At 39.3% G+C, this 23,918-nt stretch overlaps 1 protein-coding gene across 1 annotated transcript in view; it reads right to left on the bottom strand.

The window, feature by feature from the left end:
• The window catches only part of zbtb10 (zinc finger and BTB domain containing 10), a 63,275-nt gene extending 39,637 nt beyond the window's left edge, over positions 1-23,638 (bottom strand). The window contains exon 1 of the mRNA XM_052022940.1: positions 22,293-23,638. Within this exon, the coding sequence (XP_051878900.1) occupies positions 22,293-23,084 (792 nt within the window). The 5' untranslated portion in view covers positions 23,085-23,638. The remainder of the gene's footprint in view (positions 1-22,292) is intronic.
• Positions 23,639-23,918: the final 280 nt, after the last annotated feature.

Below are 23,918 nucleotides of genomic sequence, written 5' to 3'. Positions count from 1 at the left end.
GTCCTCACAGAGGCTTGCTTGAAGGTAACTGAGACTTTGTCAATGCATGTACATGATTCTGTCAAGATTTACTGAAATGCTAATATTTCAGCCAATGTGGCAGAAGTGTTCAGCATTATGAAGTACTTCATTGTAAGGAAATCTCAGTAACTTTCAATGGGATAATTTATGTTAATTATCATGTTGAATTTGGTACAGGCAGCAGAGAACTGCTTATCATGAGCTGCAATACATCAGATAAATTGAAATAAGTCCAGCTTCACCTGCAGAGCACAGATGATAAAAGAGTTGGGTAACAACTTTTGCTTTGAAACCTTTTAATATCAAACAAGTCACCATTCATCCTTGTTTCAATAAGCTCTGCAAATTGACCCTTTCTGAAGATATTGGGAAAGAACTGAAGGTGATGTCTAAACCTGCAAATGCTAGGACACAATTTGCTTCAAGCTGGTGCCAAGTTTAAACATTCCTGTAGTCTAATTTTCACACTTTCATTCCAAATTGATATTGAAAAATGGAGACAACTTCATGGGGTGGGGAGAGGCAGCAACCAACGCTTAGTGACAAGAGTTGCAGAGAGGCTGTGCCCTGACCTCTGCACTTTCAAATAGCAGTCATAGGACATCTCAGATGTAAATTGTGTAAAAACACTGGCTCTCAGATTGGATTCTCTTATCAAGAATTGTTTTTTTTTAAGATCCACACATGCACTGCCTTAATGACACTACTGATATCCCAGGACGGATGTGGCACCCTGCTCTCCTTTTCTCTTATTTTGCCTCCCCTCATTATTTTGTGCAATTATTCTCCCAGCAGTTGCAGAGGAAGACAAGAATGACACCTACTAGTTTTTAACCACCCTGCTTAAGTGTTCTTGTGACAATTGGTCATTGCCCACTGCTTTACCAGGTGTAATTTCTTTAAGGCCTTTTCTACACGTTAAAATTTTGTGTTGGACTTTGTTTCTGCAATGTGTGGAGTAGCAGTAGGATTGCTAAATTGCATCTTTCACATACAGACCCTGCAATGTCCTGTCCTTCTATCAAGCTGTTATTGCCTGATTATATTCAAGACTGTAGTCTCTGGAAGTCGTTCCTGATGCCTCTTTCACTCTTCTGTCGATTCTGCAGAGGTCCCCTTTAAAAGCAGGTTATATTGTCCTGTAATGGTCTTGTACAACTTTAAGGCATATTTCTGGTAGACGTTTTGAACTGTAGCCATGCCATCTCTGAACTTTAGAGTCCTTAACTGGGCCCAGTTGTGGAAGGAAAGCTAACCAGCCTTGCTTTTCTTTTTCTATGAGCAGGAGCAGCATATGCTTAAATGTTGCCATTCCTTTTGCTGGCTCTATATGTCCCTTTGGTCATTGACAGTGTTCTATTTTTAAAAGCAAGAAAAAACAAACTGGAGGAACTGGAGGTCAAACAGCATCTGTGGAGGCTAAAGGATAGTCAACATGTTGGGTCAAAACCTTGCATCAGTCCTGAAGCAGAGCCTCGACTTGAAACGTTGACTATCCCTTTGCATCCAGATGTTGCTTGGCCCACTGAGTTCTTCCAGTTTGTTTTTTGCTCCAGATTCCAGCATCTGCAGTCGTGTTTCTCTGTTTTTAAGATTTTCTCATAAGGTGATCAATTCCAGAAACCCATTCAAGCACTTGTTGGAAATTTTGCACAAATGTTGACATTCTTCATATTGTTGATAAGGCAAGGCTTGCGCTTTGGCACAGCATGATGGTGAGGTTGAAACTCGACATATACAAGGACATGATCAGTATTGCGACCTGCATCTTGCAATGAGTGAGCACATCGTATATGTTAAGCATGATACCAAGGCAAGGGTGTCTTGCAGCCTCTCTTATTTATTGGATTTAATCATTTTTTCTCAAGCCAATATGCATCATACTCAAGTAGGACTACTTGGCCATCTGAGCAGCTGCTGAATGATTGGGTCCTTCCCCAACAGTCCCGAGTGACAATGAAGCTGAGATGTTTGAGAAATGGTACGGAACTGTAGCATAGCAGTTAGCGCGACGCTATTACAGCGCCAGCGATCGGGGTTCGATTCCCGCTATCTGTAAGGAGTTTGTACGTTCTCCCGTGTCTGCGTGGGTTTCCTCCAGGTGCTCCAGTTTCCTCCCACATTGCAAAGACATACAGGTAGGTTAATTGGGTTTAAAATGGGCCGGAAGGGCCTGTTACCATGCTGTAAATAAAATTTTAAAAATGCACCAGGGTTTAGAAGGGAGGTTTTAGCGTGAACCCTGCACCTTCAAATTAGAGATGGGAGAGCAATGGGGTGAATGCTCTAAGTAAAGAACCACGAAGGACTGTTCTACTTCTTTAGCCACATTCTGCAATCTTCAGGTTACGTTCTTCATCCAGATACCTTTGAATGGGGCAAGCATTTCTGCCTCTACCATCCTTACAGGCAGTGATCTCCAGATCATTACTATTCTTTTTTGAATTAAAAAAAAATCCTCAACTCTTTCCTAAGCTTGATAGAGGTGTACAAGATGGTAAGAGGCATAGATTGAGTGGACAGTCAGAGACTTTTTCCCCAGTGCAACAATGGCTAACACGAGGGGACATAATTTTAAGGTGATTAGAGGAAAGTATAAGGGGGATGTCAGGGGTAAGTGTTGTTTTTTTTTTACACAGAGTGGTGGGTGCGTGGAACGCACTGCCGGCAGAGGTTGTGGGGGCAGATACATTAGGGGCATTTAAGAGACTCTTAGATAGACACATGAATGATAGAAAAATAAAGGGCTATGTGGGAGGAAAGGGTTAGATAGATCTTAGAGCAGGATAAAAATGTCGGCACAACGTTGTGGGCCGAAGTGCCTGTACTGTGCTGTGCTGTAGTGTTCTATAAGCCTTCAAACAATTATTTTGAAACTATCTCCCTTACTAATTGACCTCTTTGCTGGAGGAAATAAGTCTTTTCTGTTCACCCAATCTCTTAATTTTGCATACATCAATTAAATCGTCCCTCCTTTGCTCCAAAGAAAATCATGCAAGCTTACTTATTCTCCTCATATTTGCAAAATTTTTCAGTCATGGCAACATCCTTGTAAATCTCTTGCATCTTCTCAAGCATTACGACATTATTCCTGTTGTGGTGATTTTCTATCTCGGAAAGGACTACAGCGTTCCAATAAGGCTGGCTGCAGTTAGCAATTAAAAGCAGCAATCTTGACAATCAATGTGCATATATGCCTTTAACAGATCTAAGAAAAGCTGACCCAGTTAAAAGATAACAACAGGATGTTAATTTTAAAAAGGTCTTAAAAGGCAAGGAAGGTAGAAGGATTTAAAGACAGAATTCTGACTAAGCCAGTCAGAGGGAGTATGGTGGGGAGATGGAAAAGTTGAGAAAGACAGGAACTTACATCACTGGAGAGGTCTGCAGAGAAATATGTGGTAAAGCCATGGAGAAAGTTAACTATGCAGGTGTGAATTTTAAATTTGAGCAACAAGTCTAAAAGCTAGTGAAAATGGCACATCCAGGGAAAATAGGAGAATATTGCAGGGCATAACCAGAGTTTGGAAGAACTCAATGTTAAGGACAGAGAAAATGAGGTTTACTTGATGATCATCTGAAGGCAACACATGGATGAGTTTGTTCCAAGACAAGAGCCAAGTTTAAGAGGAAAATCTATGGGATCCTTGGGCTCAGAACACAACTCTGAAATGCTGTGAACAGTCTGGTTCTGCCCAAACGGCAAGGGCTCAAAGTTTATAGCAGAGGATGAAGATATAATGAGTTGATTTTTCCAAAGGCTGCTGAAGGAAAACTGCCAGATAAACATTTCAACAACAGAGCAGAGGCAGAATTCTAAAGCTGGTGGAAGCAGAGCAGTGTGCCAAGGTGGATTGGGAAGTGTTTATAGGAAATAAGCCTAACACTTGAAATTCTATACACTAGAATTTGAACACATTGCAAATGACTTATGGCAGATTTGAACTGCATTTTCATATCCCAAAATGTGTTTTAAGCACATCCAATTACATACACAATTGTACAAAATAAAAGCCACTCTTGAAACAGATATGGGTAGTTCTGCTATAATGCAACAGTTACATTCAAGAAACTTTGTATTATAGAAAATCACATTTTCAAAATTTGATGGGGAAAAGGGGGGGGTTTGGGCAAGAGAGTTATTTTTCCTCCCTGCCTCCCTGCAGGATTTTCAAAAATAAGATGTTTTTAAATGGCTAAATTTATTTTGTTACTGGAGGCTAAAAATACTAAAGACTATATTATATTGTTTAATAAAGTACCCTTGCACAAGTGTCAACAGAAGCATCTGCTTGTCAATTTCCAATGGCCTCCCACAATGAAATTAGCAGCCTGTGTTCTTAAGAGATAATGGGGTCTGATACTATGGGGAGGTTACATGTCAACAGTTCCCCCCACCCGCCCTCCCCCCCCCCACCAAGACTGCTTTTTTTTCTGCTTCTCAATTTCCAAAATCACTCTCAAGTGGTTCTCTAGTTCCCAATCAAAAACACGTTATATCAAATAACCTTCCCTAATTCATCAATTGCATTATATCCAATTCATGTTATGGAAGCACACATTATAGCAGAACTACCTGTACTACCTATCCAACTGTAGGCAGGAACAATTTGGCTTGACCTAACAGAAGAAAGAATTAATCCACAACCCATTCCCATACCATGGAAATATTTTGGAGACTGAAATACTTTCCAAGATATTTCATTTTGTGATTACGTTATCCACCTCTAAACATTGGGTAATATAGACACACTTACCTCCAGGACATAATACTAAGATCTTTGCAGGAAGTGGTTTAGTTTGACCAAAACCTGAATGTTTATCCGCAAAACATGTAAGTAATTATTTCAACTATTACCAGATACTGTGTTATTCACAGAAACATCAATTTCAAGCCCATGCTTGATGGGAATGCTTAAGAAGTAATATTACATTTCAAATTTTAAAAAGCTGCTTAAATTTATCAAAAAGATATACTTGCTGCCTCACCTGATATCTCAAATAGTCAAAGCAGCAAATAACTGAAATACACTTTTCTCCCACCTGTGTTTCATTTGTTAATTATAGCCGAGACACCACAGATAGTATGCAAATAATATTCAGGTTCACCCTCCACTATGACTTTGTCATTTATTTACCTCACTTATAAAATTCAAAACATTAGCAGGCTATAAATGAGAACAATTATTGATCAGGTTTGGTCAGCTGCTGTTCAAACATCAGGATTTATTTGAACACCTTTTGAAATAAACACAGGCCATTGCACAATTTTATAAAACTTTGATTGACCATGTCTGGAGTGTTGTGTCCATTTCTGGTCATCACATTAACAGAGGGACATGGCTACACTCAAGAGTATGCAAAGATTTGCCAGAATGTTGCCTGGGATGGAATGTTTCATTTGTGAGAAGAAATTGAATGGACTGGATTTGTTTTCCTTGGAGTAGAGGGGATTGTGGGAGGACTTGATATAAGTACACATGTTTATGAGAAGTTTACATAGGATGCATAATGTAAACATTTTTCCCCTAATGGAAGCATCCATGACCGGACAGCATAGGTTTAGGCCGAGTTAATGAGTTACAGGGGATCTGAGGAAAACCTCTGTCGCCCAGAGCATGAACTGCAATCTGGGGGTCAATGGTGAAAGCAGGTACTCTCACAACACTTAAAAAGTATCTAGAAGAGCACTTGAATTACCAAGTTATGAGGCTATGGACCAAGTGCTGGTAAATGGGATTAGTATAGATGGATACTTGATGGTGGGCATGGACATGGTTGGATGAGGGGCCTGTTTCTGTGCTGTATGACTCTAAGACAAAGTGCTGAAAATTTCACATTGCAAACATAATTGTTTTTGAAACAATTTTGAAATAGACAATGAAATAAGAATGCTCACATCAAATCTGCGGGGAGTTGGGGCAAAGTTACATCGTAACTACTCCATAAAAATACAGGTCTTACTTATCTTTTCATCTAGGAGCAAGGAACTGCCAACAAGCACTGAAGCACATACAATTCATAACTAAAAAGAGCAAGTAAGCAGTTCCAAACAAACAAAAAAAGTTTCTTTAGAGAAAAAGATATCAGGCCGAGGAGAGAACAGTCACAGCAGCTCAGAGATAGCTTTTCTGAGTCGTCCTTTCCTTTAGTCCTTAAACTGAATGGTAATGGATTAAGTGATTAATTTACATTTGATTCACTAGTTACAATCAGTGAGTCTATAAATAAGGGAGCCAATGCATCAGCAGAGATTAAACACACCTAGAATAATATCAGCACAAGAGAAAGAACCAATTGGCAAATAGCTAGAGGTGTTACTTCCTTTTCCAGATTGCAGAAAGGAGCCATTTTCAGAGTATGATCCAGAATACTTAAGATTTCCATTGAAGTGGTGTAACCTCTACAGCCAAGGACCCAGCGATGAAAAGTGGGAACTTGACAAGATAGGGCTACTGTAGCCAGCATGAACACAGAAGGATGAATGGCTCCCTTCTGTGCTGCAAATGTTTATTTCCTTCCATGTAAGAAGGAAGGACAAAAAGATATGAGAGGAAATTTAACTATTTTATACATTTTGCTTGTTTTAATAAAACAAACATCTATAATATAAAGTTCTAACTTGAGTATTATGTGATATAAAGAAACAACATTGTAACAGAATGGTTCGAATTTGAAGGTGGGATTTTAGGAAATTGTTGGGTTGACTTGAAGCACAGTACACTAACAGTTGGTAGCATATTCACCCGAGTCAAATTCTAAGTTGCAGTTCCACTCTGGAAGGCTTAGCACAAAAATCTAGACCGCCATCCCAAGAAAAATACCAAAGCGTTATCTTTCAGAAGAGATATTAAACCAAGATCCCCATCAACTCTCTTAAGCAATTGTAAAAGAGATCAAGAAGAGCAGTGGAGTTATCATCAGCGTCCTGACAAACACTGATTTTGAAAACAAATGATGTGGTTACTTACCCATTGAAGGGAATTCACGGCCTACATTCCAACAATGGGTACAATTGAAAAGTACTTAATTGTGCATAAGGCATTTTGGAACATCTTGAAAAGGATATGAAAGGCATGAAAGGCAAGTATTTTCTTAAGTTGATATTGAGCTTTAGCAGGGCAAAGTTTCTTAAACAAAAATCCATATGATTCAGTTCTTTTCACTTGCAACCATTGAGAGACTGCTTAAAATTGATCAAGGTCCCTGAATCTGCTTATGCAAAAACTTTTTTTTGTTGATTCAATAGAAAACATAACATTACACAAGTCATGGAAAGCAGCATAGGATAATTTCTTGAGCAGATATAATAGCCCTGTTGTAATCAAAAGCTCATAAATCATAAAATGATACAACAATGAATGAGGCCAGATGACCCTTTATACCTGCCCTTTGAAAGTGATATCCAATTAGTCTCATTTTCCACAAATTTCCCCCTCAGGTATTCGTCCAATTCTTTTTCAGACTCCATGTAAATATACTCACTCATGGTTTGTTAATTAGCTTTGTTACATCAGAAACACTTATTTACGATAAACCCTTCAAATTTTTCAACATCTCAAAATCTGTGATTAAAATTCTTGCTTCTGAAAGCTATTTACCTTCTCTACACAAACCCTATGCCCATGGTATCATTGCATTAGATCTCTTCTACACCCTAGTCTAATACACTCATGAATTTCTTAATATGCAATAGAAAGAGGTCAACACAATACTCCAGCTGAGTCCTAACAAATATATGCTCAGCATACATTACCATAGTACTAGTTCCTTTAGTACTATACATCTCCAATAATAAAATCAATAATCCTGGACACTTCACTAACACTATGCTCAACTTGTTTTGCTACCTTCAAGGATTTATGTGCACCCATAAAGGTCTGTCCTGCATCTTTTAAAAACCTGTACAACTTAGTTTATTTTTCCTCAAATTCTTTCCATCAAAATATCTCTTCATACTTCTGTAGATTAAATTTATGTCTTACTTTTGACCTTTCCACCAGTCTACTTACATCCTCCTGAAGCAGATTATTATCCCCATCAATACACTCCTGTGTTGTGTCTTATGCCAAGTCTGAAATTATGGCCAAAATCCCAAGTCCAAGTCACTACAAAAAGAGCAATGGCCCAAGTACCAACCCTGGAGAATATCACTGCATACTTCCAACAACCCTGGGAAAAAAAACTTTACAACTTTATTTTGCTTCTCAACCACACCCAGGCTGCCAATGTCTCTCTAATCCCATGCGTTTTGGTTTTGCCAACAGAAGTCAGAATTTTGTAATTTTTTTTGAAAATCAAGACCTTCATCAACCACACATAACTCACCAACCTTGTACATTCCTTCACTAGAACAGCTCAACCAAGTTAGCCTAACAAGATTCACTTTTAACAAATCTAGATCTTCATTTATTAACCTAATTTTTTCCCAAATAACAATTAGTTTTTATCCTAGCTTACTGACTAAAATTTTGCTAACACAAATTCATGAAGCATGAAAAAAAATTCAGGTGACCAACTGCAGTTGCCATATTAATTTTGTTACATTTGACATTTGCAAATTTTCCCTATCTCTGGCTTTGGTTCAATAGCTGAGGAGGATTAGAAAACTGTAGCAAGACCCCTTGCAACTCCCACTCTAACAGCATCTGGGTCCATTCCAGCAATGTTAATTTCTGGCAAAAGCAGGCTAACTGATAGGCAAATTACGTGAAGAACTTTGGGGAAAAAATCCAACAAATATTAGTCTTTCCTTGCATCAAGGCTTGCCTTGTTTCAGTGTTGTCCAACAGAAATTGTTGGTTAGACACAGGAAGACTACAGTAGTGATTTCAACTTTAACTTGAGTGAATAAATGCATTACTTCTCATTTTACCACCCCACCATCCCCCCCACTCTTTCTTCCAGGTGAAATAGCAATATATTTTATTTCTTCTCTTCTATCCCAGAGGTCAACAAACCCATTCCCCAGCCAGACCACCATGATACCCACCCTCAACACATAATTTGCTTCTTCACTTTTTGCCTGCTTCATCACTACTTTAGTCATTTAATCTCTGTTACATTCCACTGTATCAAATAACTCCTCTTTAGTTCTTTCATCCCTTTCTCTTTCTTTGATTTGTACTTGGCTGTTAAATTATTAACATTTTCTTATTCTGATTAAAGATCAGCACGTTGAAACACTCGTTGTGTTTCTCTCTCTAAAGATGCTGTCTGGCCTTGAGCAGATCCAACATTTTGTTTTTCAGTGCAAACTAAGGTACTGTCCGTTGCCACTTTTAAAAATCTTCAATAAATGGCATTAATTACATATGACTTCCCAATTAGCCACAGTTATTGAATAACGCTGAATAAAACCTTTACTACAGATCCACTCAAAAATAGTGTGATTGTGGAAAGTCAAGGTATCTTCCAACATTGGCAATGTTATGTACACATACACACCCCATAATGGCACTGTATCCAAAAGAAAAAACAATTGAAAAAACAATATATCTGTCCAATTTATACATCTAATGTGTATTTTTGAGCTTCACAGAGCTATGATTATCACACTACTACAGAAAATATGAGAAAATGTATTAAAAGTATCCACTCACCTTGGTCACATAACAGTGTCCACATCAATATTATCAGAGTACATTTAACAACATATTACCAATATGAACAAAATCTATTCTTAAACAAATAAGCTTTAATCTCAAGTGTTTTCAAGTTTACATAATCCTCTTAATTTATCACCTCAAAATTACTTCCACCAACATGTTACTGTTAATACTTCATCCTGGCACTATGCAGCTTAAAACCCTCTTCATCTGCACATTAGCTGAAAACAGAAGTACAAAATGTAATACCATTGGATTATTTAATTATTCAAAAGAATACATTATGAAAATTCTACAGAAATCCCAGTGGTAGCATTTCCAGACCAGTAAAATGTTAAGATTAACACAATATGACTGGAGTCAGTGCTGGGGGAATGGGCATAAGTCCTTTCAATAGCTAAGAGCACTGAAGCAATATTTTGCTTAGTTTTTAACATGGTCTATATCTTCACAGAAACATTCACATCTGACAGTTATTTCCATGTTTTAAACTACTCAATTCAAGATGTTCGTCAACAAACTTTTCTGTTCCAGGAGAAAGGCAAAATACATGGATGATTAACTGCAACAGACAGTACTTATACTCTTAAGCATCTGGCCAACTTTACTCAGCAACAAGTCAATGGACAAATCCAAACACCATCTCAATTTATAACTAACTTTGTGGATTAATAATATTTGCCCTTGTGATTTCGCCACACATCTCAACCAGCACATTTCTTAGTGAACATCAAAGAGGGGGAGAAAACAAAAAAAAACAATCTTCGTATAATTCTCAACATTGTCTCAACATGTGTACCAAAGAAGACAATACGGGTGTTCCCAAACAGGAAACCATGGATGAACCGAGACATCCACTCCCTACTGAAGGAGAGGACTGCTGCACATAAATCTAGTGATCCTGATCTGTACAAGAAATCGAGGTATGACCTTCGGAAAGTTATCAGGGATGCCAAGAGGCAATACCGACTCAAAATAGAGTCCCTGACCAGCCGTCAGTTATGGCAGGGCTTACATGCCATAACAGGCTACAAGATGAAGAAGGGCTCCACAGTGAACAGCAGCGCATCCCTTCCTGATGAACTTAACGCATTCTATGCACGTTTTGAACAGAAGGGAAGTGGATTGTCACCATTCATCCCAACAGCCGCCAATGCAGCTGAACCTGTGATCACAATTGAGGACGTAAGATCAGTTTCTGGAGAGCAAACATGAGGAAAGCACCTAGCCCAGATGGCGTCCCTGGCCGTGCTGGCAGTAGTATTTGCGGACATATTTAACTTCTCCCTGCTTCAATCTCAGGTTCCCATCTGTTTTAAAAAGACCACTAACATCCCGGTACCGAAGAAAAGCAAGGTAACATGCCTCAATGACCACCAACCAGTGGCTCCGACATCCACCACCATGAAGTGCTTTGAGAGGTTGGTCATGGCACGCATCAACTCCAGCCTCCCAGAGGATCTTGACCCACCGCAATTCGCCTATCACCGAAACAGGTCTACAGCGGATGCCATCTCCCTGGCCCTACACTCAGCTCTGGAGCATCTGGACAGTAAAGACACCTACGTTAGACTATTGTTTATTGACTACAGCTCTGCCTTCAATACAATAATCCCAAGCAAGCTTGTCACCAAACTCCGAGACCTAGGACTCAACACTTCCCTCTGTAACTGGATCCTTGACTTTCTAACAAACAGACCGCAATCAGTGAGGATAGGCAGCAATGCCTCCGGCACAATTATTCTCAACACTGGTGCCACACAAGGCTGCGTCCTCAGCCCTCTATTCTACTCCCTATACACTCATGACCGTATGACCAGATTCTGCTCTAACTTCATCTACAGGTTTGCAGATGATACCACCGTTGTAGGCCATATCTCAAACAGCGATGAGTTGGAGTACAGGAAGGAGGTAGAGAATTTAGTGGAATGGTGTCATGTCAACAAAACAAAAGAGCTGGTCATTGACTTCAGGAAAGGGGGCAGTGTACATGCACCTGTCTATATCAATGGTGCTGAGGTCGAGAGGGTTGAGAGCTTCAAGTTCCTGGAAGTGAACATCACCAACAGCCTATCCTGGTCAAATCACATAGATGCCATGGCCAAGAAAGCTCACCAGTGCCTCTACTTCCTCAGGAGGCTAAAGAAATTTGGTTTGTCCCCTTTGACTCTCACCAACTTTTAACGATGCACCATAGAAAGCATCCTATCTGGATGTATCACGGCTTGGTATGGTAACTGCTCTGCCCAGGACCACGAGAAACTGCAGAGTGTTGTGGACACGGCCCAGCGCATCACAGACACCAGCCTCCCCTCCTTGGACTCTGTCTTTACCTCTCGTTGTCTTGCTGAAGCAGCCAGCATAATCAAAGACCCCTCCCACCTGGGACATTCTCTCTTCTCTCCTCCTCCATCGGGTAGAAGATACTGGAGCCATAAGGACAGCTTCTACCCCACTGTGATAAGACTATTGAATGGTTCCCTTATACAATGAGATGGACTATGACCTCACGATCTACCTTGTTGTGACCTTGCACCTTATTGCATTGCACTGCACTTTCTCTGTAGCTGTGACACTTTACTCTGTACTGTACTGTTATTGTTTTTACCTGTACTACATCAATGGACTCTGTACTAAATCAATATAACTGCACTGTGTAATGAATTGACCTGTACGATCGGTATGCAAGACAAGTTTTTCACCATACCTCTGTACAAGTAACAATAATAAACCAATACAAAAAGAAATTCCCTCCTAAAAAAATATTGTGAATATAATATCAAAAATCAGGAATACTGCATTTGAACTGAAGTAACAGGGGTTTCCCCCATAATATTGGCTTAGCTTCTTTTGCATCAAGAGAAGACAGTTTAAAGTTATTTCTTCAAAATATCAAGAAATTGCAAAAAAAAACCCTGCATACTGGCAACTATAAGAAAATGCACAAAATTTGTATAAATTTTAAATGGGCTGCATAGTGAATTTACCAAGATTTTACTTTAATCTCTTTAATTATTACTTTAATGTGTTTTTAAAGCATGAAAATTTTAATAAATTAAATTAACTCAATAGTTCTTAAAATAACAAATCATTGAAACAAAAACATTTCAAAACCCTTTGAGAACAGCAAGTGCTTGAAAGTATGGTAGGGCATTCCAGGGGCTGCCCAGAGCCCAATCCACCTTGCAGGATGTCTCTTGGGGTAGGTGGGTCAGCTCAATTATCTTTGCCAGCAAATGAAAGCCAAGTCCAACCAGTGGGTGCCAGGGCAAGGAGCAAAGGCCAAGCCAAGAACATCTGGCCAACAATCAATAAAGCAAGGATGAAATAAGAGGTTCATTTTTCCTTTTATAATCAAGGATTTGATGTAGCTTTTAATGCAGAGGTATCAATTGTTGCTCATATTCTTAGGCAAAGGCAAATTTTCATTCAAAAGTCAAAGCAAGATGTTGTTGATAGTGGTAAACAAGTAAAAACAGAAAATGTTGGAAGTGTTCGGCAAGGCAGGGAGCATCAGTGCAGAGGCAAATAAAGTTAACATTTCACACTGTCAACTGAAATATTTAATCATATTTATTTGATTTGTTTAAATTTTAAAAGATATGAAATGTACTATACTTATTATTTGAGAAGTCACTTACAGATACCTTTCCAGTCTGCAATAATTTGGATTTTGAATTATGATATACAGTGGCATGCAAAAGTTTGGGCACCCTTGGTCAAAATTTCTGTTACTGTGAATAGCTAAGGGAGTAAAAGATGACCCGATTTCCAAAAGGCATAATGTTAAAGATGACACATTTCTTTAATATTTTAAGCAAGATTACTTTTTTTTATTTCCATCTTTTACAGTTTCAAAATAACAAAAAAGGGCCCGAAGCAAAAGTTTGGGCACCCTGCATGGTCAGTACTTAGTAACACGGCCTTTGGTAAGTATCACAGCTTGTAAACGCTTTCCACAGCCAGCTAAGAGTCTTTCAATTCTTGTTTGGGGGATTTTCGCCCATTCTTCCTTGCAAAAAGCTTCTAGTTCTGAGAGATTCTTGGGCCATCTTGTATGCACTGCTCTTTTGAGGTCTATCCACAGATTTTCAATAACGTTTAGGTAAGGGGACTGTGAGGGCTATGGCAAAACCTTCAGCTTGTGCCTCTTGAGGTAGTCCATTGTGGATTTTGAGGTGTGTTTAGGATCGTTATCCTGCTGTAAAAGCTATCCTCTTTTCATCTTCAGCTTGTTTACAGACAGTGTGATGTTTGCTTCCAGAATTTGCTGGTATTTAATTTAATTTACCAGTGAAATGTTCCCTGTGCCACTGGCTGCAACACAAGCCCAAAGCATGATCAATCCACCACGATGCTTAACAGTTGGAGAGGTGTTCTTTTCATGAAATTCTGCACCCTTTTTTCTCCAAACATACCTTTGCTCATTGCAGCCAAAAAGTTCTATTTTAACTTCATCAGTCCACAAGACTTGTTTCTAAAATGCATTAGGCTTGTTTAGATGTTCCTTTGCAAACTTCTGACACTGGATTTTATGGTGAGGACACAGGAAAGTTTGGAGAAAAAAGGGTGCAAAATTTCATGAAAAGAACACCTCTCCAACTGTTAAGCACGGGGGTGAATCGATCATCCTTTGGGCTTGTGTTGCAGCCAGTGGCACGGGGAACATTTCACTGGTAGAGGGAAGAATGAATTCATTTAAATACCAGCAAATTCTGGAAGCAAACATCACACCGTCTGTAAAAAAAAAGCTGAAGATGAAAAGAGGATGGCTTCTACAACAGGATAACGATCCTAAACACACCTCAAAATCCACAGTGGACTATCTCAAGAGGCATAAGCTGAAGGTTTTGCCATGGCTCTCACAGTCCCCCGACCTAAACATCATCGAAAATCTGTAGGTAGACCTCAAAAGAGCAGTGCATGCAAGACGGCCCAAGAATCTCAGAACTAGAAGCCTTTTGCAAGGAAGAATGGGGGAAAATTCCCCCAAACAAGAATTGAACGACTCTTAGCTGGCTACAGAAAGTGTTTACAAGCTGTGATACTTGCCAAAGGGGGTGTTACTAAGTACTGACCATGCAGGGTGCCCAAAATTTTGCTTCGGGCCCTTTTTCTTTTTTGGTATTTTGAAACTGTAAAAGATGGAAATAAAAAAAGTAATCTTGCTTAAAATATTAAAGAAATGTGTCATCTTTAACTTTATGCCTTTTGGAAATTGGGTCATCTTTTACTCCCTTAGCTATTCACAGTAACAGAAATTTTGACCAGGGGTGCCCAAACTTTTGCATGCCACTGTATATGTTAGTGAAAATTATAGCTGTGGTTCTTGCCAGTTATTTCTATAAATGAATGGATAAATATTACCTTGCCCTAAATACTAAACAATTATTTTCTCCTCTTAATTCTACTGAACTCTATGATACATGGGCACATAAGAGCATGGCTGAACAATCACATAAATCCAAATATAATTTAGAAAGGCATGTTCTTTAGACAAATTTTATTTAGCAAAGCATCAAAATTCCAAAATATGTATTTTTGGATTTCAATAGCAGAGTGAATTATGAACAATGGATACTAATTCTTTAAGTATACTGGTTTCCCAAAATGGAAAAGATGCAGCTTCAAGCAGATAAATTTATCAAGTTAATCCATAATTTTTACATTTATGTTTCAAAGGTTAAATGCCGTAAATGAAATGGGGAATCCATATCCAAATGAAACAAAGAAAACACAGGTCCAAGTTTCAGTTACATTTTGATAAACTTGCTGGTATTTTAAGCTACACACACATATTTGTCAATTGCAGATCTCAAACCACCAAATACCATGATCTGAATTAAAGCAAAAATACATTAAAGTACTGGAGGGAGGAGACAAGCCTAGGTTTTCTTTAAATGTAGCTTTGCAGTTATTTTGAAAATAAGCTATAGGAATACTGTATTCTTGGATTAAAGCATTCTTCTACTTACTTGCTTTAGGACTATCCAACTCTTATTTATACAAATGAAAATCAGAAAGAGGCCTGTGTAGAAGTGCACCATTATACTGCTAACATAACAGCACCAAGCAGATGTTCAGCTCTAATTAAAGAGGCTTTCCTAGCATAAACCACCCGCTTTCTATTTCTTTTAAACTAAGGGCATAACACCAAATTGTAAGAGCATCATGTTTGTTTCATTGTTCAAAACCTGGAAGTCTGTGTCCAGAATATAGTAGTCCAATAGTACATGATGCCCCCTCTTGTTACAATCTGAAAAAATTAGTTAACAGGTAGCTTTCAAGCATCTATTTCCATATTCATACTGCATGTTGAAGAATGAGTTACTGAAACAAAGTTGTTCAGCTGTATAAAATGAAATAAAATTTATTATAGATTCCCAAACTTCAGGTACAAAAAAAACTTGCAACCAGTGCCTGGCTCATTAACCAAATGTAAACAGTGGAAAATGGGAGAGATCACAATCAAAGCCAAATGTGGAGCATTATAATTAACATATCACTGCACATAGTCCATACTTCTGATAATGTGCTCAAGGCTACAGAATCTGGTACTCTGATCTAAAATGAATTGCTTATATTCTGCTGTTTTGTCTAGAATATAATAAGTGACCCTTTATATTTTAAATGCTTCCAGGAACAGAATTATTAGTCAGAGAACCTTGAATTTGTAACATCAAGTCTCCAATGGAACCTTATACAAGGAAAATGTGATCAAAAGAAGTAATTTAAGATGGGACCAGCTGGTCTCTCCAATTCTTTAGCAAGAGAAATCACAATTGTAGCAATTTGAAAGTATAATTTTGGTGTAATTCGACAACCATAACAGTCCTGTTTATAAAGTTGATAAAAGCAGTTTTGGAGACTCTTGTCTCCCAGATTCTCGTAATTAACTTACTGAACTTTTAAACTGTGCCAAAACTGATAGGACATTAATCATGCTGAGACACCAGCGTTTTGAATCTGTTGAACCTGCATTATATTTTGCTATTTGAGAATAAAAGTTGGTAACAATTATATGTCAATATTTTTTCCAATCTATATAATTCATTTGGTGAACAACATGGTCTCCATAGTAATTTCAATAGTTTACAGATAGTTATTCATTGTCATTTTGAGTGCACAATTTGGCTGAAATGCTGCATTTACTTTTGATTTTTTCCTTGCTATTTCCTGCCCAGCCCTTATTTGATAAAGTAAGATTACAGTTCAAAATTAAATAGTTGCCCCCTGGTTACTTTATTTAAACTGAGGTAACTACAGCCAATATATTCTATTGCTGCCCAATATATGCATACTACCAGCATGGATCACATGTGGACAAAGGATAGGTCAATTTTGTTTGTATAGCCTAATCCTAGAAACAAATGATTGACTTCAAGGTTGCTCACAATAGAATCGGAAATACAACAAATATGGCTTTCTGTTCTTCCAAGATGTGCATCATAATGTGTAGGTTATATGGATTTCCATGAATACTATCAGTAACTAAGTTGAAAATTTGGCAGAATTTCGTTATTTTAGTTGCAAATGGTTAATTATTACATGGTTGAAAACGTTAAACTTCTGCAATTTAGTTCCATATCATTCAATTACCTACAATGTAGCAATTATCATTAACTGTTCCAATTCATACCCTAATATTGACCCGTTTCATAAAACCTGGCTTAAATATTCTACCATAAGGACAGCAGCTGCAATTCATGAAATACATGATGTAATTCAGATCTCCCACTACAGATCCTGATGCAAAAAAAAATCATAATTACATTGGAGAACCAATTGCAAAAGCCAATGCCCCATGAAATATACCTACATGCTATTAGATACAGCACTGCTTGTGTAAGTACGCGATTTTCATTGATGATCTCAGATCACTGCTACAAGTCTCAACTTTAAAACTACAACCCAAAGCATAAAGTATTCTAAGTTATGCACCAACAGAAACAGACTAAAAGCGGTCAACAATTTGAATTCAAACAAACAAGTATCTGACCCATATCCAAGCTGAAACTGAATTTTGCTCTTAGGAGTTCTAAGACCTGGTGGTTATGAGCTAATAACATTAAACCACCAGACAGCCTTTTTTTAAATGCTAATTTAACTTGAAAGCCATTAATACAAAAATCTTTAAACATTACATTTAATCTAATTCTCCCACAAAAACAATGCTTCCCGTCTTCAGAGACAAAGTATGAAAAACACAGAAAACCCATTTAAAATCTCGTTCTTCAGAGCTTGAACAAATCATTGACAGTGAACAAGTACCTCAAGTCTTCAATAAAAACCAATTTATATCCATTTCATATATCAGACTTTACAGCCCTGCTTGCTTTACCACTTGTTAAATATTACAATCTTCATCCGAGTTGGTTAATTTTTATATTAAAATAGAAATAATCAATTATGCAAAATAAGTAAAACAATGCATTGCAAACTTGATGCTAAAATTACATCATAGGACCTTGAGCCAAATTGACTACAGTACAATATTATGAGCAAATAAAAGTCCAGCCCATCCCAATGTTAGCCTGGTCTAGAATCACAGAAGACTTCCAACATGAAAGGCGACTATTTGGCCCACTGAGTCTATACTGGCTTCATGCAAGACCAATTCAGATTGCCCCATTCCCTTGTATTCTACCCAGAGCTCTGCAATTTCTTTCTTTTCAGATACCCAATGAGCTCCCTTTCGATCACTATAATTGAATCTGCCTCCATAAATACATCTTTCAGTGCATTACTAATCACTAGCTGTGTAAAATAAAATTCTCATATCACCTTTGGTTCATTGCCAGTCATCTTCATTCTATGATTCCTATTTCTTGACCACTGGGAACAGTTTCCATAAACTTTGTCCATTCCTTCAAGATTTTAAATACCCCAAGCAGATCTCCTTACAACCTCCTCTGTTCCACGCCAAACCAACTCCCGAGCTTTGGAATCATTTCATTACATCTCTTCTGCACCCTCTTCAAAGCTTTCACACATTTCCTCAACTGTGGCATCCAGAAGTGGATACAATTCTCCAGTTGTGCCCAAACTAGCATTTTTATAAAAATTCATTACGACTTCCTTCCTTTTACATTTTATGCTTCCTTTTATAAAGCCCAGCACTCCATATGCCTTATAATCATTTTCTCAACTTGCTCTGCCACTTTAAACAAGCATGCATATCCAGTTCTTTGTTCTAATACCCTTTTACAATTGTGTCCTCCAGTTTATGTTGCCTCCTCTCTCTCCCAACCAAATTGAAAAACGTCCCAATGTTAAATTTCATCTGTCACCCATTCCATCATTCTGCCTTTCACCTTGAAGCTATCACTCCTCTCCTAACAATTCACTGTAGCTCCATTTCTTTCATCTTAAAACTTGGAAATTGCACTATGTACACCCAAACACAAGTTCATTAATATAGAAAAAGCAGTGGTCCTACTTTTGACTCAAGGGAAACTCTACTGTATATTTTTCTCCAGAGCTTTTATTTCATGATCTTCAATCTTGTTGACATCTATTATGTGATACCATATCAAATGCTTTTTGAAGTCCATATATACACCAATCTCCATTATCTCATCAAAAAAATCTCAGGTTCCTTAAACCCAAATTGCCTTGAACAAATCTACGCTTGCTTTTTCTAACCAATCTACACTTTTCCAAGTGACTGATAATTCTGCCAACTGTCCCCAAACACTCAAATGCTGGTAAAAATAATTCATGCCCATCATTTCAGTTATTATGTAGTGGTATTAAATGAATTCAAAAATAGCTCAAGTATTTAGCTTATGACAAATTGAACTAGTTTGCACAGTAAAATTGTGACCATTTACTAGGAGCAAAAATATAAAATGAAACAATGGCACAAATCCATGAAGGGAATAGTAAAGTCAAAATAAAAAATACTTGGAAGACAAAAATGAAAACTAGAATAAAAGCTATCAAGTGAATTCATTAATTCTTGAAACTCATAGTAAAAGCATTCTAATCAACATTAAACTTTATAAATTGCAAATTTAAGCCAAGGTCATGTCTGCATACAGCATTAGTTTAATACTGAAATCATGCACTACCATGTTTCTGCTGAAAAAGATGCTCCTTCACTCATGTTTTCAAGAGGCGATATTTAATATGGATATTAATGTTCCCATTAAATAGTATGCCACAGTATAATGAAACTTTTTGAAAGGGTTAAATTTCAGCAACAGAAAACTGAAAGACTTTAGTCATGCCATGTTCATTTAGAATGAGTGCAGAACGCTATACATTTAGGAAATATATTTTTTAAATGATCTTGTAATGTTATACAAAATCTACTGGGAAATAAATAATTCTTCAAAACAAATGCTGGGGCTTTGTTTGAAAAATCCAGTTAAAGGCCTCTCACGGGAACACAGCTTCCTCAAGCAAAATATGCCAGGCAACCTAAAATAAACCATCAATGAGTAATCAAGATGGTACTTTTACAAGTATTTAATGCATACAGCTTTGAAGCTCAAAGGAAGTTTCAAATACATCTCATCAATGCACTCTTCCATTCTACATTGAAAAGCCCAAGCCATGAGGTACATTCAGCACCCTTGTTAAAATATTCCAAATCTCAGTTTAAGCTAAATTTTAAAATCCTATTATCAATATTTGGCCAAATGGGTCAAGTGACTAGTGAAAATTCTGGGAACAATTCCTTTCAATCAGCTCTAACATATTATATATCATCACAGCTCATTCGTGCATCTTCTGTGAAAAACATTCTAGAGGATTAAACTGGGAAAAAAAATGGCATTAAAATATAGTAACTTAATGTGATAGCACATAACCTTATGGATTAAACCATGTAAATAAAACTCTATAGCATCTCTAGAAGTCATAGATGCTCTTTAAATGCCTGGATTCTATTATAATTTTTTAAATAAATATATTCCCAACTATCTATATTTTATTCCAATTGGTGTCATCTTGAAAAAGCCTCAATCTTGATTGCAATGCATCTAACAGAAGAATTCTCCTACAAAACTTCCACCTGTGTTGTTACAAAAACTCACATGCATGAGAAAGAGGAAAGGTGTAGAACTGAAAAGGGAAAAAATAAACATGCGCACATAAGTGAGTGACAGTAGACTCATCTAGGACAGATGCGATTACAGTAATTTGAGACAGCCTGTTCTTTTGGATTGGTACAATACCTTTCACAAGGCAGCTGTGGCTTTTCAAATTACCCTCTCCATAAATGTGGCCTAGGGTAGTTGCAAAGAAGGCATTACAGCAAGAGGCATTGTAAAGAAAGTTTATATAACTGACAGCACAAATGATTCTAGCACACTTTTATGCTGACTTTTAAGCTTGTCAATTAGCAAGTGCTCTTGATTGGCACAATTTAGGTTAGTTACTAAAACAAGGAATTATTATTCCTACAGCCTTAACCCATGTTAACTGTGTATTTAAATCCAAATTTTTAGCAATTAAAATATTGGTTTGTTTGTTTTTAATCTGCTCTAATGTACAAAATATAACAAAAGGCAGCAAGAATTATATAGTGTTCTGTCAGATTTATTTGAAACTCTTGATTTAAAAAATATCCATCAGATATTAACTCCTATAATCTTGTTATTCTAATTCTATGACAGAATGAAACTAGTGCAGTCATTGAAATAGGTCTGTAAATAGTGTGCCAGATTTTTATAGCTGTCTTGACAATGCACTGAAAACACTACAATTCTTGATTTCTCTTTAAAATAAAGTGTTCTCAAACCAATACCACTGGTGGTTATAACTGATACATTTAATTCACAACATTTTGATTGCTTGCAGAACCAAATCTATAATTTACCTTGTAGATTAAAATGGATCTGTTTAGTAATGACGCAAACTATAATTCCCCAAAATTTGCAAAGCTTTTAAAATAGCATTTTTGTAAAATTCCAATGAAGGATTTATAGGTGACTATCCAGAGTCTGACTAAATTATATTCTGGGCTTCTTAGTTTAGATTTCTAGCTTTTAATAATTTTACTTTTTTAATGCTGAATCTTAATTCTTTTGATGTTGCATTAGTTTGACTTCACAAAAATGCCATGTTCTGGTTCAATAATTGAATGGATTTTAAAGCCCGAAGTTTAAAAACAAATCGACACTGACCAACTCAAATTAGCGTTTGCAATTCTGCATCAAATTAAGTTCTCAAACAAGGCTTTATTTATGGCTTTGCGAAACAATATAATGTAATGAATTTAAAGAAGTGTTGTAACCCAGGAACGCAAGAGATCATTTTGCCTTTTATTGGTGCCTCTTCTCTCTATTCCCTGAACAACGTATATTGGTTAGTAATGTGATCCCCAACTCCCCCTCGCTGCTATGTTCTGATCCAGTGACATAGTGCCATGTAAACAGGGTACAAGATCAAATTCCGTTCCGATCAATAGATCCAAACAGAATTCAATCTATTGTGCACATGCAGTCAGGAGTTTGGGGGGATGGGATTTAGCAAAATAGGCCGGAAAAAGATAACCCCATGCCATGAAAGCTAACGTAGCTTAAGGAGCTACTAATGTAATCCGAGCTCTTAAATCTAAAGTAAATGGAGTCACAGCAATGGCTACTTAACGCCCTCCCCCTTGCTGAAGAGGCCGAGGCTGTTTTTGGCAGGGTAATCGTTAAGTTGTCTCACCTCCATGCAGGCAACTGCAGCCACCGCCGCCGGGTCGTTTTCCCGGTGCTCGGCGTAGAGGTGGTGCCGCAGTAACGTGGTCCTCCTGTAATTGCGGCTGCCTTTCACGAACTTGTTGCGGTTATTACTGCTCCCCACGCCGCTGTTTGCCCGAAGGCACCAGGAGCAATACATGAGGCCTGTCTCCTGCTCGTACTGAAGCCACGGGAACTCCTGCAGCCACGACCTCTGGAAAGTGCGCTGCTGCGGTAGCAAGAAGGACTGGGGCCTCCCCAACAGGGTTAAGCCGGCTCCTCGCCGGCTGCAACCGCTTGTTTCTTCATCCTCCTCCTCCTCCTCCTCCTCTTCTCGTCCGACTCTGACTACGGCTCCATCCCCGGGGGTCACGGCCCGCTCTTCGCTCCTGGGTCCGTTCGTCTCCTCCTCGACCGTGGTCGACGCCGCCGCCGCCGCATCCTCCTCCGATTCGTTGCTGCTAATGGAGCCGCCGTCCACCACTCGCACCGATACTTCTTCTTGCTCCGGGTACACATCGTCCACCACCACCGTCTCCACCCAGTCCTCCTCCTGATCCTGAGCGGCCTCCACCTTGGCTCCGTCTCCGCCGTCCACCGCAAGGAGAGCAGCCGGCTTACTCGGACTACTCCGGGCCAAGGCCCCATTGGAGGCCTCTGTGTTGTTGTGGGTGTCGAGATCGGGTTCGATCTTCACTGCGTTGGCGGCGGCGACGGCCGCCGCTCCCGCTCCCCCGGTTCGGAAAGCCAGCGAGCGCCTGTTCCTTTCGCCGGACATTGTGTGTGTGTGTGTGTGTATATGTGGCGCCGATCCGATTCGGGGTGGGGGGGGGAGGCTTTTTTTCCGCTTCCCGCGATTCCCCTTTTCTTTCGCTTCTCCGAGCGTCAGATTAATTCGAAAAGTTGCGAGCGGGTCTCCCTCCCTCTTTTTTTCCTTCAACCCCCTTCCCGCTTGTGCTTGCGGGGCCCCGGGCGCCAAGTGGAGCCGACGGCCACACCGTTTGCCCAGCGTCCGTTCACTCGCCTGTTGTTGTCCCGCCGCCAGCGGCCGCGCGCCCACAGCTCCCTCGCTCCGCCCGCTCGGTCGGTCCGCGAGCGGCCGCGCGCGCCCTCAGCTCCCTCGGCCGGTCGGTCCGCGAGCGGCCGCGCGCGCCCTCAGCTCCCTCGCCCGGTGGGTCCGCGAGCGGCCGCGCGCGCCCTCAGCTCCCTCGCCCGGTGGGTCCGCGAGCGGCCGCGCGCCCTCAGCTCCCTCGCCCGCTGGCTTCGTGGGTCCGCGCGCGCCGGCGCCAGGTCGCAGCGGTCTGAGTCCGCGAGACACGCAGCGGACGCCCAACGGCCAACCCTCGCTCCCACACTGCACCGCGCCAACCACCGGCCAGCCGCGGCCACGACTCTTGCCTCTGACCAATCAACCGCCAGGTCACTCTTTTTGTTTAAATTTCTCTTTATATGTTTTATGTACAAATATTGGGCTTTTCTTCCCCCTTCCCCCTTGGAAGCGACTCTCCTCCTAACTATTTACGCAGCTTGTTCACCTGAGATCGTTGTGCCTGAAATCGCTGCACTCATTGTGTGCGGAGTCACTGCGACGCGCTGGAGTTGCTCTCATGGT

This window comes from Pristis pectinata, chromosome 9 (assembly GCF_009764475.1).
Source record: "Pristis pectinata isolate sPriPec2 chromosome 9, sPriPec2.1.pri, whole genome shotgun sequence".
Taxonomy (NCBI): Eukaryota; Metazoa; Chordata; class Chondrichthyes; order Rhinopristiformes; family Pristidae; genus Pristis; species Pristis pectinata.
This window is presented reverse-complemented; position numbering and strand designations above follow the sequence as displayed.